Source organism: Hydra vulgaris, chromosome 02, assembly GCF_038396675.1.
Source record: "Hydra vulgaris chromosome 02, alternate assembly HydraT2T_AEP".
NCBI classification, from domain to species: Eukaryota; Metazoa; Cnidaria; class Hydrozoa; order Anthoathecata; family Hydridae; genus Hydra; species Hydra vulgaris.
Window position 1 is genome coordinate 59,144,655 of NC_088921.1, and position 19,118 is coordinate 59,163,772.

The 19,118-nt window shown below is 29.4% G+C and overlaps 1 protein-coding gene across 2 annotated transcripts in view; it reads right to left on the bottom strand.

The window, feature by feature from the left end:
- Nucleotides 1-1,213: 1,213 nt before the first annotated feature.
- LOC100209999 (mucin-3B) overlaps nucleotides 1,214-19,118 on the bottom strand; it is a 38,983-nt gene continuing 21,078 nt past the window's right edge. For both annotated transcript variants that reach the window (XM_065791537.1, XM_065791538.1), the window contains 5 exons: nucleotides 18,618-19,112; nucleotides 11,747-17,614; nucleotides 10,399-11,550; nucleotides 10,018-10,086; nucleotides 1,214-4,961 (listed from right to left, as the gene is read on the bottom strand). In XM_065791537.1, the coding sequence (XP_065647609.1) occupies nucleotides 1,471-4,961; nucleotides 10,018-10,086; nucleotides 10,399-11,550; nucleotides 11,747-17,614; nucleotides 18,618-19,112 (11,075 nt within the window). In that variant the 3' untranslated portion in view covers nucleotides 1,214-1,470. The remainder of the gene's footprint in view (nucleotides 4,962-10,017; nucleotides 10,087-10,398; nucleotides 11,551-11,746; nucleotides 17,615-18,617; nucleotides 19,113-19,118) is intronic.

The following is a 19,118-nucleotide window of genomic DNA, read 5'->3' on the forward strand; positions in this document are numbered from 1 at the left end:
TAACAATACATTTTTTATGAATTAGATTAACATTAACACTCCTCTTTAGCAAATCAAAGTATAGCAAAAATGATCTACATTTTTTATTTAAAATTTATGACATGTCTAACATCCTTATTCAAAATAAATTAAGAGTTTATCAGACTATTGAGACTTGTTTCTCCCTGATTTTCACATATCAATAAGGATAACCACTTTATCAAAAAAGTAATGCAAATTTGCAACCGATTGAAGCTAAATTTTGCCTAGTGTTTGATAGACAGTAAAAAAATCATTGTTAAGCGTCCAAATGCTGACGTAAAAGATAAAGTAGCGGCAACTCTTAACAAGTCCTTCGAACTCTGGAGTATCAAAGAACAAAAAACCATAATTAAAATCTTGATGGAACAAGTAAATTCCATCAAGTTTTTATATTGAAAAATCCCGGGACTAAGTAAATCGCGACGTTAGATTTTTCTTGTTTTTTTTTTCCACATTTTTGACATAAAAAGATTTATAGAATAAAAACTTAAGAAGATAAAAAGCATTTTTATAACTTATGTTTTCTGGGCAACTTTTTTTACTTATAACTTAGGTTTCAATACAGTAGAAAAACATTATTCTGAGGCACATAACACTATCAACAACTCCATTTTTTTAAAAAGTAGAAATAGAACAAGATAATTCTAACGTTTCGAAATGTTATACCAAAATCTTGGAATTAAAAATATAGCTCTGAATTACAAACCCTAGTAAAGGGCGTCAAAGAACAGTAAAGACAGCCTTTAAATAAAATTTTGTAGCTCGAAAATTTTTTTTTTTAACTGATATGTACATATAATTATATTTTGTTAAGGGTATTACATCTATAGTGATATTATTTAAATTTCAATCAAATTTAAACATTTGTGTCATAAAAATGTGTGAAATTGGTTGTCGGTGATAAACGAACTGCAAACTGGTAAAATGCTTCTTTGCGAAAAAAAAAGTTTTTTTTTTTGTACCGCATATAATTTACAAATTTAACTATAAATAAATTTATACATCAACTGATTATAGGGAATGTTTATACATAGACACTTTGGTTAGGGAATGTTTATACATCGACACTTTGGTTAGGGGAGGGTCTAACCCTGATTACAGATGGTTTGCAAAAAAGTTAGTATTTTTTCCGGTTTGCAGTTAGTATTTTGCCTAGTAACTGTAAAATTGGATGACCTAAATAAAAAATTAGTTTAAAAATAACAAACGGTATTATTCGTTATGGAAATTTTATACAAAAATAAAATATTTAAACTCAACTATATCTATAAATGAGCAACTTTAACAAAAATAAGAAGAACAACAATATAAATGCGAAGAATAAATAACAAAAATTGAAATTAAATTTTAAGTAACAAACGTTTTAACTGTACAACAATCTCACAAAAGATTTTTTTTTGCTTTAGCAAAATAGTAATTTATATATAAATTCGTTATAAAAATAAAACTTTAGTATTTATTTAATATATCCGGTTCATCTGGTAAAACAGAAGCATCCGGATCAGGATCCGAATAGTCTACAGGTTTGGGGAAATAAGACCTTTTTAAAAAGTTTACATACGGTTCTCCTGGTTTAATAAATGGGTTTGCTTGTGGCTTGGGAATTTCACTTCTTGCACTCCCTAGAACTATACCGCTGAGGGCTAATTTTTGCCTATCAATATAATTAGATTCAATAGGGAGTTCTTTTCCCCAATCTACGTCATTGTCTTTAGGCGGAGTGTCTAAAATATTATGACGATCAATTGGTCGCTCAATCACATCACGTGCCGTTAGTGGTACATTTCGATATTCACCATCGTCACTTTCTGGTATAAAACCTTGAGTTATGGTATTACTCAAAGAAGCAGGTAGAGTGCTGTTTAACTCGTCTTTGTTTATAAAAGATTCTGCTTTATCAGACCATTCATTCATGCTATTTTCTGTGTTATCAGCATGAATAGTGTCCAGCGTTTTTTTAACCGCAAACTCTTCTGAACTACTGGGCTTCTGAACTGGCAATGCATATGTATCATTCAACTCATTTTGCAGTTTATTTTCATCGGATGAACCTTCATTTTCAAATTCTTCGTGTTTTAAATTAAATAAATCTGGTCCGGTTTCATATCCTTCTGTAAGATTTTCTGCTGATTCAATACCTACAGGAGTTTCATCATAAGAAACCCCAGAATCTGTTTCTGATTGAGGATTGAAATCCTTTGGTAAAATTACATCGTTTGTTGCAAGCTGTAAAGCTAAACTTTGAAAAACAGGACTTTTTGAGTTAGGCTGGGTTATTGTTGCAGGAGAAGCAACTCGTGGAGTTGTTTCTGGTTCCGCAAAAATAGTTTTTGGTAATGTCATTATGGAAGATACAATTCTAGGTGCAGTTGTTGATAATAACATAGCAAGAGTTACTTTTGATGAAGGAGTAACAATTTTGCTACTATCTATAGTTTGCGTTGGAAGCATTGATCGCTCCTGAACATTTACATAAGGATCATTGGATTTTAAATCTGCATTAATAATCAAATCTGCAGCATTTGGGCCTTGAATTTTGTAACCTGTATAACGAGTTGTTGGCCGATTTCGTTTTGTAGTCAATAATGTAGAAAGTAATGATCGTGTTGTCATAGAAACAGTTGTTCCTTGCCACGGTTTTACAGATACCACATCGTCAGAACTTACATTTGATGCTTCATTAAACAGCTGTGAATCCTGAGCTTCTTGCAATTCTTCTTCTTCCTGTAATTTTTTTTCTAGATTGTCGTTTTCAATGAGAGCTTGTGATTTTTGTGATTCTGTAGTTATTTTGACTATTTTTGATGATATGTTATAATCAGATGTTATATCTGTTGCTGGAACAACAGATGTAATAACTTGCGAAATGACAGTTGGAGTTAATAATTGAGATTTATTATCTGCAACATTAACAGCACTTCTAATGGAAAAATTATCTTTTACACCAAATATATTTTTTTGGGGATCTTTTTCTGGAGAAGTGAAAATTTTTGAACTATTTAAGTTAGAATCTAAACTCATGATAGGCTCAAGGTTTTTTGAATATTCAAGTAATGGAGTAGTACTTAAAGCATTAGATGATTCAGTTGCATTTAACTCTGATTCAGTTTTTATACTGTCGGTATTTGTTGTAACCCTTTCTGATGATCCAATAAGATTTAACTCACCTGAGGTTTCATCAGTTTTGATGGTTGATGTAATAGTGCTAATTGTCGGAATTACTGTAGTAGACGATTTCTCATTTTTATTGGATAAAATATTTTCAGCAGGTTCTGGACTAAATTCTAACATTGGTTGGATGGTAGTAGAGGTGGTTAAATAGTTAGAATTTAAACTTGTGGTCACACTAACAAACAGAGTTTCTTCTGTTGTCGATGGAGCTTCAGTTGATGGAGTGGTATCAGCATCTCTTTGCAAAAGTGAAAACATTTCTGATTTTGTCGTTTCTGTAGTTGGTTTAGTACTTTCACCTTGATATGCAGGTAAATTTGTGGAAGTTGTTTCAAAATCACTGTTTTTTGGTGGATAAGGCTCTTTTGATTCTTTTGGGGAAGAAGTTTCTGGTAACATTGTATTTTGTTCATAAACCACTGATTGAGATTGAGAGGTTTGCGTTGCCGATTCATTAGGTGCTTGAGCTGGTTGCAATGCAGGTTCTTGACCAAAGTAGACAGGATTATCTGGAGTATAATTTGATGTCGATTCAAGCGTAAACCTATCAGTAGACAAAGTTGATGTTTCAGATGTACTTAAAAGCTCTGCCCCTTTATTTTCCTGTTCAGTGGTAGAAGTGTATGGTGTAGGTGCAATAATATATTTCACAGGGACAACTGTTTCAGTTAATGTTGTCAAACTTGGTACTATAGGTTCAACTAACTGATTAGGACTTTCTTGTTGGAAATAACCTGTTGTTAAGACAGGAGCTACATTCATTGCTGGGAAAATAAAAGGATTGTTTTCAACATAAAGAGCACCTGATAACTGATATGGATACACTGATGCTTGATATCCTATCCCTGGACTTTCTAAAGGTGTAACTTTTATTTGGTTATCTTCTATATTTTGAGCTACAGAAGATACTTGTGGTAGTTCCTTTGTTGATGTAGTAGATGTGGCATCAGATGTAGTTGTAGTAGTCGTTGTAACTATTGTTTTAGTAGACAGTTCATTAGTTGCTGCTTCAGTGGTGGTTGCTTCAGTAGTGGGTGCTTCAGTTGTTAATATTTCAGTTGTTACTGCTTCAATTGTTTTTGGTTGAGTTGTTGTTGACTGAGTTGTTGTTAACTCAGTTGTTGTTGCTTCAGCTGTGGTTGCTTCAGTGGTTGTTGATTCAGTTGCTGCTGCTTCAAATGCTGTTAATTCAATTGTTGTTGATTCAATTGTTGTTGATTCAGTTGTTGTTGGTTGAGTTGTTGTTGTTTCAGTTCTTGTTTCAGTTGTTATTGGTGTTGTTGTTGTTTCAGTTTGTGTTTCAGTTGTTGTTGCTTCAGATGTTGTTGTTTCAGTTACTATTGGTGTTGTTGTTGCTTCAGATGTTGTTGGTTGAGTTGTTGTTGGTTGCATTGTTGTTGGTTGAGTTGTTGTTGTTTCAGTTGTTGTTGCTTCAGATGTTGTTGTTTCAGTTACTATTGGTGTTGTTGTTGCTTCAGATGTTGTTGGTTGAGTTGTTGTTGGTTGCATTGTTGTTGGTTGAGTTGTTGTTGTTTCAGTTGTTGTTGCTTCAGATGTTGTTGTTTCAGTTACTATTGGTGTTGTTGTTGCTTCAGATGTTGTTGTTTCAATTATTATTGGTGGGATTGTTGAACTAATTTCTTCAGTGTGAAGTGGTGAGTCGGTACGTGGAGCTGTTCTATAATTAAGATAACTATCTTTTGAAGTTTGTTCTTTTGGTGATACAACTTTTGGCAAAGTGACAGTGGATGAAATATAACTTGGAGAATCTGAAAAAACAAAGTTTTCAAAATACACATCATACATGCATAAGTATCATATATAAGATTCGTCATTTTTAAAACAATTATAAAAGTATTAAAAATTAAAAATTATAAATAATTAAAATTTTAAAAACCAATAAAGGTAAAGTAGAGATCAAGTTACAAATGAGAAAAATTAATTAAACAGTTTCTTCATGAAGAAATCATTTACTGGATTTAAGTGGAAGATTCTGTTTATTCAAAGAACATATTTTTTATTGTTTATTATCTGTAAATCCCAACTCTGTCACTCAGTTAAAATAAACCAGCAATTTAGTCAAATTAATATTCAGGGAACTGAATTTAAAGAAAATAATTGATAAGTTTTTGTGGCAAACATTAAAAATATGAAAAAAAGTAATAAACCTAAAGAACTTGTATTTACAAGATTTAAAACATTAAAAAGTTTATTATTTTTTGATTATACTAAAATACATATTACATAATGGGTGTAAAGTTAAACATGCAAAAACTTACATTTTTTATTTAAAATTATGATCTAATTACAGGCATATATATAGATTTTAAACATACATTCTTCTAAATGCTGAATTATGCCTCCATTTTTTTTAAATTGAATTTTGGCATAATTTTGAATTAAAAAACAATCAGCTATATAACAATCATGAGCTATAGGTAAGAAGTAACAATAGTAACTATATGCAACAAGTAACAATAGTAACAATAGTAACTATAGGTAACAAGTAACAATAGTAACTATAGGTAACAAGTAACAATAGTAACTATAGGTAACAAGTAACAATAGTAACTATAGGTAACAAGTAACAATAGTAACTATAGGTAACAAGTATATGTTTGAGAGTAAAATGAGCTTTTTATGCATAGTATTTCAATGTTTAGATTTCCCATTTGGTTATCATTATATCTTTTGAGAAGATGTTTTCAAGTCCATCTTTTACACCCTCTATGCATTTTCAAATTTAATTATAAGGAGTTAAGTAAAGTTGAAAGAGTTTTTTTCTTGAATTAAAAAATATTGGATTGAGCTGAAAAGTTGATTTGTTAACCCTTTTGCTGCTCTACACGTACATACTCGCAAAAAAAATGAGTGTCTTATACGCTCCGAGCAAGTATTTTCGCATCATGTTTTAAATTAGTTTCCTGCTCAACACGACTATTTACGCCATTTATTGTATACCTTATGGAAGTCTACCAATGTGTGTGTACAAACCTGCAAACTTGATATTTTGTAACGTTGTTGGCTTAATCATGCATCGTGCTCAGATGACTGCAGGTCACACAAATAAACTCGCAACCACAGAAATATATGCGCAAAGCAGTCACAAAACTTCAAAACTTATTGCGCAGCAAAAAGGTTAATTGAAAGCTTATGACATTTAAAACAAAAAAAGTATAAAGCAAAATAATTTTTGTCAGTATAATAAATTTTCAGATTTTTCTTATGATGGAGCCATGAGATTTTGCACAAGGTAAGGTCCATACTCATTGGTTGCTTTATCTTTTTCTTAAATCAAATGTTTAATTTTTTTGCTAAACTCCTAATTTAATTTGGCTTTAATAACCACCCAATATTAATCAATGGGATAAAGTTCTAGAAACTTGCAAGATTGTGTTCTCTGCCTACAAAATCAATACCATTGGTAGTGGATTTAAAGCTATGGCAAGATGCTGGGTCATACCAAAAGATTGTATTACTATTGTGGGCATTCTATAAGTGGTTCTTATGATAAGTTTCACTATTTATTGCAAAATTGGTGACAAAACGTTGATTTCAATTCACATTGACATATCATTTGTCAAACCATAATTTTGGAGGGAATTTTTTCAATTTTGTTATAAATATAGTCTTGAGCTATTTTCTGCAGACTCCCATATAAAGATGATGTCCTAGTATTGTTTTTCTGCAGACTCTCATATAAAGATGATATCCCAGTATTGTTTTTCTGCAGACTACCATATAAAGATGATATCCCAGTATCGTTTTTCTGCAGACTCCCATATAAAGATGATGCCCCAGTATTGTTTTGAAATTTAATTTTACATAGGTTTTATCATCTATTTGTGCATTTTTTTTACACAATAATTTGTATAATTTTCCATAACTTATTGTCAATAAATTTTCTTCAGGATTGTGATCTTGGTTTTTATATATCTTAAAAGATTTGATAGTATGGTTGATAGTACAGATCTTTTTTCAGGTCTATGGCTATCTATTTATTGCATTAAGTGCTGAATATTTCCTTAGGTTTCTAATAGTTTTTTTAGAACATCCAATAATTATTACAATTGATTTTAGAGGAAAATTAAAATTTTCTGCATGAGTGCACAAAAGCAGGTCTAACTTGATTCAATTTTTGGACTTTCTCTAGAAGAGAAAGCATCATTAGAAGAACTAACCCAAATATGACAATAGTATTCCAGGAAGTATTACAGGAACGAATAAGAGATTTGTAGAGGTAGAGAATGGAATAAGGAGTCAGACAATGGCAAGCACAATTAAGAGAAGCAACCTCAGTAGATGCTAACTTTGCAATAGGTTGTATACATGGTTTCCATAGGGTCAGTAGTGAATGATAATCCAAGATTTAAAGTAGTGAGAGCCATTTACGAATAAAGGAATGTAAACAATACTGTAATAACTGTTTTCAGTAAATAACTAAGTTTAGTTCGACTTAAAATACCATACAAAACAAGGTTGTGAAAGAACTGCATGCCAAAAATGCAAGACGCAAATTAAGTGATTGCGAATTGTAACATCTGAAAATACTTCTGGTCTTTTAATTCTTACTTTATTAGAAACTGCAAGCACTGTTTTCATGGAAGGGTCAAAAAAATTAAATTTATCATGTTGCAAAAATTTATGAAAAAACAAAACAATTAATTATGAATGAAAAAACATATTTTTAATTAACAAAAATACATTATTTTTGTTAATTAAAACATTAATTAAAAATTATTTTTATTAAAACACAAATTAAAAAAAAAAAAGTTAATAAATTAATTATTATTAAATATATAATTATTTATTAATTAATCAAATATTTAATTAAATAATTAGATTAATTAAATAAATACAACACTGCTACTAAAACATGTATAAATGTTTATTTTATTTGTTTTTTTTTCTGATATTAGATTGTACTTTATGGTTTATTTTTCTAGTTTTATCTGATGATTTCTAGTTTTATCTGATGATCTATCAAATGAATTAAATTATTCAAGTGTAAATCATTAAATAACAATAACAACAATAGTAATAATAATCAATATTATTATCATAATAGTAATAAAAATAATAATAATAGTTTTTTTATGAAATTTTATATCATAATTTCAAGATCATAAATATCCTGCATAAATATCTTCTATTGAAAACTAATTATTGAATCTTGTGATAAAAACAGAGTTTACAGTTTTTAAAAAACTCAAAATTTGAAGAGCAGAAATATCTCTAGATATCCCAATATATATATATATATATATATATATATATATATATATATATATATATATATATATATATATATATATATATATATATATATATATAAGAGTCGAAAAAAGTCGAATTTTTTTAACTATCAATAAATTAGACCTAGCCTAATAAAATAAGAAAATTGAAAAATTTGCTTAAGCAGATCCTTTGTTTTTAATACATACATTAGCTGGTATTCTTAACTCAAAAAAAAGCTGCTCATAAGTTTAGCATGCTGACTCCCTTTAAAGCTTTTAAGGAGAGCTTTTATCTTTTATTGCTAAAAAAAAGTTGTACAATAGTAAATTAAACTCTCCTTTTTAATAAAATATTAAAAAATATATTTAAAGTAATATTTTGTGTATAAAAATTTCATTATGATATAAAGATTTTGAATATTTATTTTAAATTTATTCATCCTTTTTGTTTAGTTTTTGTAAAAAAATTTGCCATGGGAAAAAAAGCAATCAGTCAAGAAATCAAACAGTGTATTACTGGCCTTATTATGGGAGATTACTCTGAAATTGAAATATCTCGAGTTTTAAAGTGTGTTTCACCTTCATGTGTAACTAGAGCTATTGCCAAATTTAACAAAACTGGTAGTACTGCTGACAAAAAGCATTCTGGGCAACCAAGAATGACAATTACAACTGATAACAATTGTATTTATAGAATCACCTGAAAAAATCTTAAATATTCAACAAAACAGATTGCACAAGAAATAAACCTGGCACTTAAAAACCAAATATCAATACAAACAGTTAACAGAAGACTAATAGACCGTAAATTTTGTTATTATGTTGCTGCCAAAAAACTATTATTAAAACCATCAGACTGTTTAAGACGAATTAAATTTTGTAAAACACTTTTAAAAGCACTGTATATGTATATGTATATATATATATATATATATATATATATATATATATATATATATATATATATATATATATATATATATATATATATATATATATATATATATATATATATATATATAGTATATATATATATATATATATATATATATATATATATATATATATATATATATATATATATATATATATATATATATATATATATATATAAATTAGTAATAAACACTTATCTAACTTTTTCTTCAACTTGAAGTTTCGCCATTGCTGGATCATCAGGCAGATTTCTCTTCCGGATGTTCCACCAATGGTGAAACTTCAAGTTGAAGAAAAAGTTAGATAAGTGTTTTTTACTAATTTATTATTGCTCTGTTCTTTAAGAACATTGAGCACTTTATTTGTAAAATACACTAACATAGTTTACATTTATATTTATTATATTTATATATATGCATATATATATATATATATATATATATATATATATATATATATATATATATATATATATATATACACATATATATGCACATATATATCTATATATATATATATATACATATATATATATATATATATATATATATATATATATATATATATATATATATATATATATATATATATATATATATATATATATATACACACACAAATGTAACTATATTAATCAATAATAATAACTAACCATTACTAGGAGTTTTTATCATTGAATCTTCACCATCTGGGTGTTCTGTTGTTGTACTAGTTAACTTAGCTAGGAAAATTTAATAAATAAGAATATATATATATATATACATACATACATATATATATATATATATATATATATATATATATATATATATATATATATATATATATATATATATATATATATATATATATATATATATATATATATATATATAAATGTATATATATATATCTACATATATATTTCAAAATGAAAAAATATAGCTTTAGCAATATCTTAAATTAAAATATATATAAAATATAAAATATACTTAAATTAAAAAAAAAAAAACCTTTAAATTATGCTTTAATATACTCATAACAAAAAAATTACTTTGTAATAAAGATGTTGCCTCCCAGCGCTCTATAGAATTTAAGTACTCTTCATATTCATGTTGATAATTAGTACCATTCGGATTTAAAGTAGGATGGGCATCAGGATGCAAAGTGATGTTGTGATGTTCAACAGGTACCATATACTTGTTAATCCAGTTTTGAATGCCTTCTAGATACTTTGACCAATTGTATACATAATCATAAAATAAGTCATTATAAGGGTATTTTGTAGTTCCAGCTGTTGTTCCTGGCTGTGATGTAGATGTAGCTTGGTAATCAAATGTAGATTGAGTGGTTGCTGTGTTAGATAATGGCAGATTCTCTTCTTTAGTTGTTGATAAAGATTCTGGTAGTTTCTCATTCACAGAGGTCATTGTAACGCTTGTAGACAATAACGATTGTGTTGTTGAAAAGTCTTGATTATCTGCAATAATTAATTCAGCAGTAGATTTGTTTTCAGATGAATCTTTATTTAAAACTGTTTCTGTTGAAGATCCACTTGTAGAGTCTATTAGATTTGAATATGTTTTGGGTAAATCAGTTTTAATTACATCTGCTATTGAAGAATTCAATGGCAATTCACTTTGAATGTTGTAAGGCGAACTTTTTGTTGCTAAGTTATTAGAAGCTGTTGTTGTTGAAGTAGTTGAATCAGTGCTTGTTGAAGTAGAAGTTGGTAAAGAAGTTGGTAAAGAAGTTGGTAAAGTAGGTGATGTAATGATTTTTGAAGTAGAATAGGTAGTTTTAATTTTTGTTATCGTTTGGGAATTATTTTCAACAACTCCAGAATTTTCAGGTTGTCGTTCTGTTGTAATTGTTCTTTTTGTAGTTTTGGCAGATACAATATCGTTTGATTCAGTTTTAGAAACTTTATTTAAAGCATGAGTCAATGATCTAAGAGTGTAAGTTGTTCGTTCCTTTGGCTCAGAATGAACTTTTTGTTGATTTAGATTTGTGGTACTACTTTCTGTAGAAGTTGAAAAAACATTTGATTCAGAAATTTTATTATTAAATGTTGCTTCCAAATCTGCTTTTGTTGTTGTTGTTGATGATGTATCATAAACTTTAGTACTTAAAATAGGTTGGGCAGTTGTTACTTGTTCATTTACAATAACTTTATTTTCCTTTGGAGTTTTTGAGCTTTCATTTTCTAGAAGAAAAAAAAAACATATTTGACAATAGTAATAATCTAAATATAGAAAAATGTGTATAGTTTTTTTAGTATATTACACATATATATTATAGTTTATTTAGTATATTACATATATATGTGTGTGTGTATATATATATATATATATATATATATATATATATATATATACATACATATATATAAGCATATATACCTTCATCATTGTTGCTTGACATATCTAATCCTGCTGGTGTTGGAGAAGCATGTGTTGATCTTTTTGTTTTTATATCTAACAAAGATGATATGGTTGTTGATGGCATTTGACCAATTTGACCATTTGTTTGCAAATTTGTTGGCATTGCTTTATATAAATAGTTAGTAGCAGTTGGAGAGACACCAGTTGTAACTTGATAAGTTTGCTTTGTAGAAGAACGAGATATAGGCACAATTTCCATTTCAATTGTTACTGGCTTTATAGGTGTAACCTTTCTGTTTTGGTCCGCTCTATACCTAAAGTCTTCTTTATTTTCATTTTTATTTTTTTCAGGAATTTCTGTGGGATAATCAGATTTTGGCCATTCTATCACTGCAACTGGTATAGGTGTTGTTTCACTGGTTGTAATTTTAGAAGTTGTTTGTTCGCCCAAAGGTGTTGTTGTCCATTCTATTACATTAACTGGAATGGGTGTTGTTTGACTAGTTATTGATTCAGACCTTGTTTGTTTACCCAAAGGTGTTGTTGCCCATTCTATAACATTAACAGGAATGGGTGTTGTTTGACTAGTTATTGAATCAGATGTTGTTTTTTCATCCGGAGCAGTTGTTGCCCATTCTATTACATCTATTGGAAAAGGTGTTGCTTGGCTCATTGTGGATTCTTGTGTTGTTTGTTCATTCTCTGCAGTCACTATCTTCATTTGCATAGTTTCGATTGGTATTGGTGTGTTATTGTCATACTGTTCTTTATTAGACGAAGAGCTAGTTGAACTTGTTGTAGAAGCATCTGTTTGAGGTGTTTCATTATTTGTAGAATCTGATTTAGGATATACAGAATCAGTGGAGGTTAGTTTATCTTTTGGAGTTGTGACTAATTTCATCTCCATTGTAACTACTTTTATAGAGGATCCAGTTGTGCTATCAAATTTAGAAGTTGTTGTAACTGTTTTATCATTTTGATTGAATGGGGTAGTATAAGTTTCAGTTGTAGCTGTTTCAGTAAGCAACCCTTGTGGGGTAGTTGATATATGATCAGAAGTTGGATATATTTCCTTTTGTGTCAAATCTGTAATTGGTGTTACAGTGCTTTTCCTATCTTTAAGGAAAGATGCAGAAACTTGTTGAAATTCAGAAGCTTGAAGAGATTTATCATATGCTGTATTAGAAAAAGATTCCTTGTCTCTTTGTAAAATTTCATCTGTAACACCAGCAGATGCAATGGCTTCACTTTTTAAATTTTCTTGACTGGTAGCATCAGTTTTTGTTACAGATTGAATATGGGGAAGAGGTATGGTTGAAATATCTGGTTTAGATGATGCATACCAAGACTGCAATTTTTTGTAATAATCCATTCGATATTCTTCATAGGATGCAAATCCATTAAAGTTGCCAACAGTTGGTTTAACATTTTTTAATGTTTTTTCATTCTTTGATGTCTCAAAAGTAATTTCATTGTTTACTTTTTGTTTTAAATTCTCTGTGCTTGTTGAAGTTAATACTTGTGATGATGGCAAAGTTTCCAACATATTTTGGTTTGGAGTATATTTTAAATCTTGATCAGAGTTTTCACTTGAATGTTCTAATTTAATTTTTCTATAATAATCAAGCAGGTAATCATCATATGACTTAAAGCCAAATACTAATGTGTTTGGAGTTGTGCTGGTTGACCCAGTGGTTGGTTGGTAGTATGAAATTAGTTCTGAATTAGATAAAGATGCTGGTGATGATTCTACTGCTGAATTTTGAAAGGAATACTTTGGAAGTGGACCATTTTGAACTAAAACTTTATCACTATCATTTGTGTTAGATGGTACTATGTTTAGGCTAATTGTAGGTGTAACAGTTGTTATATTTTCTACTCTTTCAATAGTGGGTTCATCACTCATAACATTTAATTTTGGTAATGTAAAAACTACATCATTTGAGATAGGTGATTCTTCTTCTGATTCTTCTTCTTCATAAACAGCAGAATTAGAGTTAATTAAAGCATCTAAGTAAGTCTCGTATGATGGATAACCATGAAAGGAGTTTTTATTTAAAGAGATAGAAGAAGAGTTTTCACTAGAGTTTGTTATTGAATTTTTATTGTTGTAATTTGGAATTTGAGTGGGAAATAATAAATCTAATATTTCTGTAACCGCAGCATCTTTTACACTTTGAAGATCCTGAGGTTCATTTTGCATAGAGTTATCTGTAAACAAGCTACCAATAGTATCACTTTTGTTTACTGATCCTAAACTACTTATATGTGCATTATCAGGTTTTTGAATTGTTGCATCAGGTGTGTAAAAATTTTCAGATGTTTTTAACTCTTTTTCATGCAAAATTTCATTGTTCGAAATGGGTTCCAGTTTAACAACTTCATGTCCAGAAGTATTCAGATTATATGGTAATGATTGAAAAGAATTTTGAACTATTGAAGATTGACCAGCATCTTGAACTTTTTTATAATAAGCTTTCAAAGCTATATCATATGAAGAAAGGTCAACAGGAGTAGCAGGGGCAGCAGTATACACAAAAGCCTCATTGTTATTTAAATGTGACTCATTAAATGACTGAATTTTTTCAGTAATAATCAATTGATCCTTCTCATGAAAATTGTCTTGTGATGGGTTGGAGTTTTTCAATTCAGCAAATGATTGGTTCTGAACAACATAATCTTTTTGATCAAACTGTGAGTTTGTGTTTACTTTGTTTTCAACATTTTGTGAAGTTGATATTTTATTGTAATAGTCAAGTAGGTAATCTGCATATGATGCAAAATCGCCATATCCATTCTTGTCACTAATAGTTTCAGTTTGCTGTTTTTGAATGTTTCTACTTTCTAAACTATTTAGTAAAGAGGTTTCAACTTGAATTTTTTTATCATCTTTAGAAATTGATTCATATAACTCTTGTTGATAAGGATAAGTTACTGTTGAGGTTTTATTTATAGGAGAAGGACTAGTGAGTACAGCCAGTGGTTTTTCTTCTTTAGAAGATTTACTGTTATTGTATACCTTAATTGCTTTCTTTGGAGTTGTAGTAGTTGGCTTATGCATTTTAAGGGTTTTGTTGATATTTAATTCATTAAACAAACCTCCATCTTCAGTTTGTTCTTCTTTTTTAACTTCATCCGTCTTCATAACAGGTATTTTCACAGTTAAAACTCTGTTGGTGTTCCTAGAATAAGGGTAACTTGTTGGAACTGAATAAAATAAAGGAGATCCAGTTGTAGTACTATTATAAATGTAATCATTACTATTCATAGGGCTAACAGTTGTTGACATATATACTTGATAATCATTTGTAGTACTGGTTACAGTGGTCCTCTCCTGTGACATAGGTACAGTTAAAGTTGAAGTTGTTGTTTCAATTTCAGTTGAAGTAGAAACAGAAGGATAAAATGGAGTGCTTGTATTGTACAAAGTTGTAGAAGTATCTGGAGTACTAGCCATTGTGGAGAATTCCAGTGTTTTGTTGTAATATGATGTATTAGATGTTTTTAGAGTTGAATTATATCTAATTGTTGAATAAGGTGTAACAGTTGATAAAGATTCCAAAAGTTGAGGATCTTGAGGGACATTTATGTTATCAGAAAATAGTATACCAATAGTTTCGTTATCTGTTTCATTGTCTGCTAATTCATATGGAGTTGTATTTACAGTTGTTTCAGTTATTTCCGTTGATTCTATTTTTTCAGATAAAGTTGTTTTTACAGATGCATAAACTGTCTTAGGTACTACTGTTGTCATAAATGACATTTCTAATTCTGGCAATGTTGTTGTTGTAGTTGATATTGAATTTTCAGTTGTTAATTTAGTTGTTTCAACCTCTGGAGATTTTGTTGTTTCAAGTTTATTTTCCTTGTCAAATATACTATCGTCACTCTCTTGATAAGTTTCTTTTATATTTTCACCAGATACTTTAACATGAGAAGGTGACGAGGAATTTTTTTCTGGTGATATGCCTTCTGTTGTTTGAATTTTAGAAACATATGGGGTTAGTGTGGTAGTACTTTCAAATGGTGAATAAGCAAGTTCTTCAACAGGGGCTGATTTTTCAGGATTTACTGTGGAAATTGATGAATAAGGAGAGACAGTAGTTGATGTGGTTGAATATGTTAAAAAGATTTTGGGAAACTCACATGGATTTGAATCTATACCAGCACAATTCACAAGTAAAGGTGTTGTTGGTGTTGTGAATAGTTCATTTAATTCTTTGTTACTATCCTTTGAAGTTGGCTTTAGAAGAACCTCTTCACTACCAGCTCCCTCATCTTCTTCATTTTCACTATCTGGTTCAACATTCTGTAATGCTGCTGATGAATTTGCCACAAGATTATTTAGTAAAGCAGGATTCTGTGATTGCGCAGGGATATTATAAGAGAAATTGGATTGATTTATAATTTCAGGTCTATCGGTGTTATAATTTTGCGAGACCAAAGCAACCTCAGGAGCAGGCGTTATATGGAAAGTATTAATTAATGCTGTATAATTTCTCAAATATTCTTCATAGCTAGCAAAGCCATATATGCTTTCTAAAAATTGATTATAAGGATGCTTAAAATCTGAGGGTTCTTGTTTTTCACTTTGAACTACTTGATTATAGTTTGAAAGTTGAGTTGTTGTTGTTGTTGTAGTGGTATCAACGGCTGATGTGGTCCAATCTAAAACTCCTTGTTCTGTGCTGAGTTCAGGTTTGTCAGTTGTTGTTTCTGATTTAATTTCTTCAGTGACATTTATAGGAGACTTCTCTTTCACTTCATTGGTGAAAGCCTCTGATTCAATTTTTATAGTGATCGTAATAACAGTTGTTTTGGGTACTGTCTTTTCAAAATACTTTGATGTTCTATTAACTGTTTTGATTTCATCAATGGTTGCTGTAGTAGTTGAAACTGTATTAGTAGTTTCAGCAGTTGTTAATGTTGCTTCAGTTGTCTTAGGTAAAGAAGTTGTTTTAATATAATTATTTTCAACAGGGGCATAAATGCTTGGTCGATTAATATCAAATAGAACTTTAGCTGCTTCTTTGGTTGTATCAGTAAATGGAGAATTGTTTGTTGTTTTGGCAGTTGTTAATCTTATTTGATTGGCATAATTTTCTGCAGATTCAGAAGAATCTTCAGATGAAGTAGAATCTGCTTTTGATTTTGAATTATTATTTTTAAAAACTTCAGGTTTTAAATTAGTATCAGGCTTGGGAATAATTTCTTCAGTTGAAAATTTTGTTGATGAAGAACTTTCAGTTGTCTCTGGTTGCCTAGTAACCTCAGGAACAAGATTAAGTAAGTTATCCTCTTTTTTATTTTTATCTCTGAATGTATATTCATCAGGTTCTGACATTGTAACTTTAGGTTTAGGAGAGGTTGTTGTTGCAATCACTACTGAAATATTTTTATCAGAACTTGCTTTATACAACAAACTAGAGTTCACTTCTGAGAACACATAGTTTTCTTCATTCACATATTCACCTCCAACTCTGTAGGAAACATCTTGCCTATCAGAAAGATATGGTGCATTTTCTGAATCTCCTCTTAAAATTTGAGATGAATTAGCGGTCAGTACAACAGGTGAAATGTAAGTTGATACAAATTCTGATGAACTTTGGTTTAAATTATTGGCTGGTGAGAAATAGCCTGCTGAGAGTCTATCTCCTAATATCACTTTTATTGCGGTGTCATTTGTGGTAGGTTGAGGTGTAGAGGCATTATTCTCTTTATTAGGTTGCCAGGATTCAGTTTGAAAATTAGAAGTAGGTTTTGATATTAGAGGCCCAAGTGACTCATAGTTATCATTGTTCTCATCATCTTGTTTCAAAGGGTCATCAGTAGTAGGTGTTGCTGTGCTTTCATAGAAAACAAATTCTGAATCTTGTTTTTGAATTTCTAAAAAATGATGATATAAACATAAATTTTTGCATCACAAAATGTACAAACTTAAAATGAACAACAAATGAAATAAAAAAAACCTTATTAAATTAAATGCTTAAAAATCAAAGAAAAATTTACAAAAGATAAAAATTTTGGTTTTAAAATCTTTTTTATCAGTCAGTGGTGGTTAGTTAGGTAGTAGATAAACTAATAGCGATTGCACTTAGTGGTACTAAGTATATTATGTTACAGCAGTTAAGAATATCATAATCCTTTTGAGGTTGACACCAACAGAGTATACCAGTGATATATACAAACAGCAGTTAATGTATCTAGTGCATGACCACTAACAGTAACTGTAATAACTTATGTTTAAACCCTGGTAGTAGTCATTGTAAACAAAGGTACTTAACAAATGTACTACAAAACACGGTACTACTGCACTGCATGGTACTAAGGTACTACAAAGGTACTTAGAACAAATGTGTATTTAGTCATTATAGTCAGAGATACCTAATACAGCTGTGCATACAAGTAATTATAACTAAAAGTGCGTAAAACTGCACAACTATGCACAGTTGTTTAAGATATGTTGAGTATTTAAATTATTAGAATAAAGTGATTTTGCTTAATATTCATTTTATTTAGGAACTAATATTTATTTAACATATGGGTAATCAACTTTAATTAAATTTAACTTTGTCTTGAACCAACAAAAATCTGCCATTTAAAAAAATGGTTTTAGTTTTTGTTTTTTCTGTTTTGTGTGCAACGGAAAGCTAAAAATATGTACACTTACATATTTAGAGGCAAGTAATCCAATAAAGCAACTTAAATATTTAAAAATAAACTTTACACCTGAAATTTTAACCTTTATCACAATTTTACTGGGGCGAGTTTAATTTAAAAAATGCTAATTCAGCAGTAGGTTTTTTTTTTTTTAAAGAAATTGCCCTGAATAGTTTAGTTAAAGCTATAAATTAGAAAAATAGTTTACTTAAAATATAAAGCAACTTACTCAGTTTTTTTTCTGTTGAGCTAAGTGTTGTTTCAATAAATGGTGTTGAGCTCGAGGTGGTTTCAACTGTTTCAACATTTGGTGCAACTGTAAACATATTCATTTTAACTGGTGACTTACTTTTATTTTTTGTATATTTGATGGAAGTTTCCATGTATTTTGTGGTCTCTGAATCAGTAGTTGTTGCTTCTGGCTTCACAGTTGTCAATACAAGCCCTGATGTATTGTTAAAAGCTTCAGTAACATAACTTTGTGTTGGAATGATTGCTGTTGAATTTTGTTGCTGGTAAAAACTTTGTTCTAATTTTGTAGTTGTGGCAGGAGTTGATGATGTTGTATACTTGTACACTGTTGATTCCTGACTTTCTGTTGATTCATACAAAGTTGTAGCTTGTGTTGTCGTAAATTCAGTAGTACTAGTAGTTGTGCTCTCCAAAGATAGTGCACTAGCAGAAGTGCTTGCCAAACGATTTATTGTGTCGTAAGTTGGAATATCTGAAA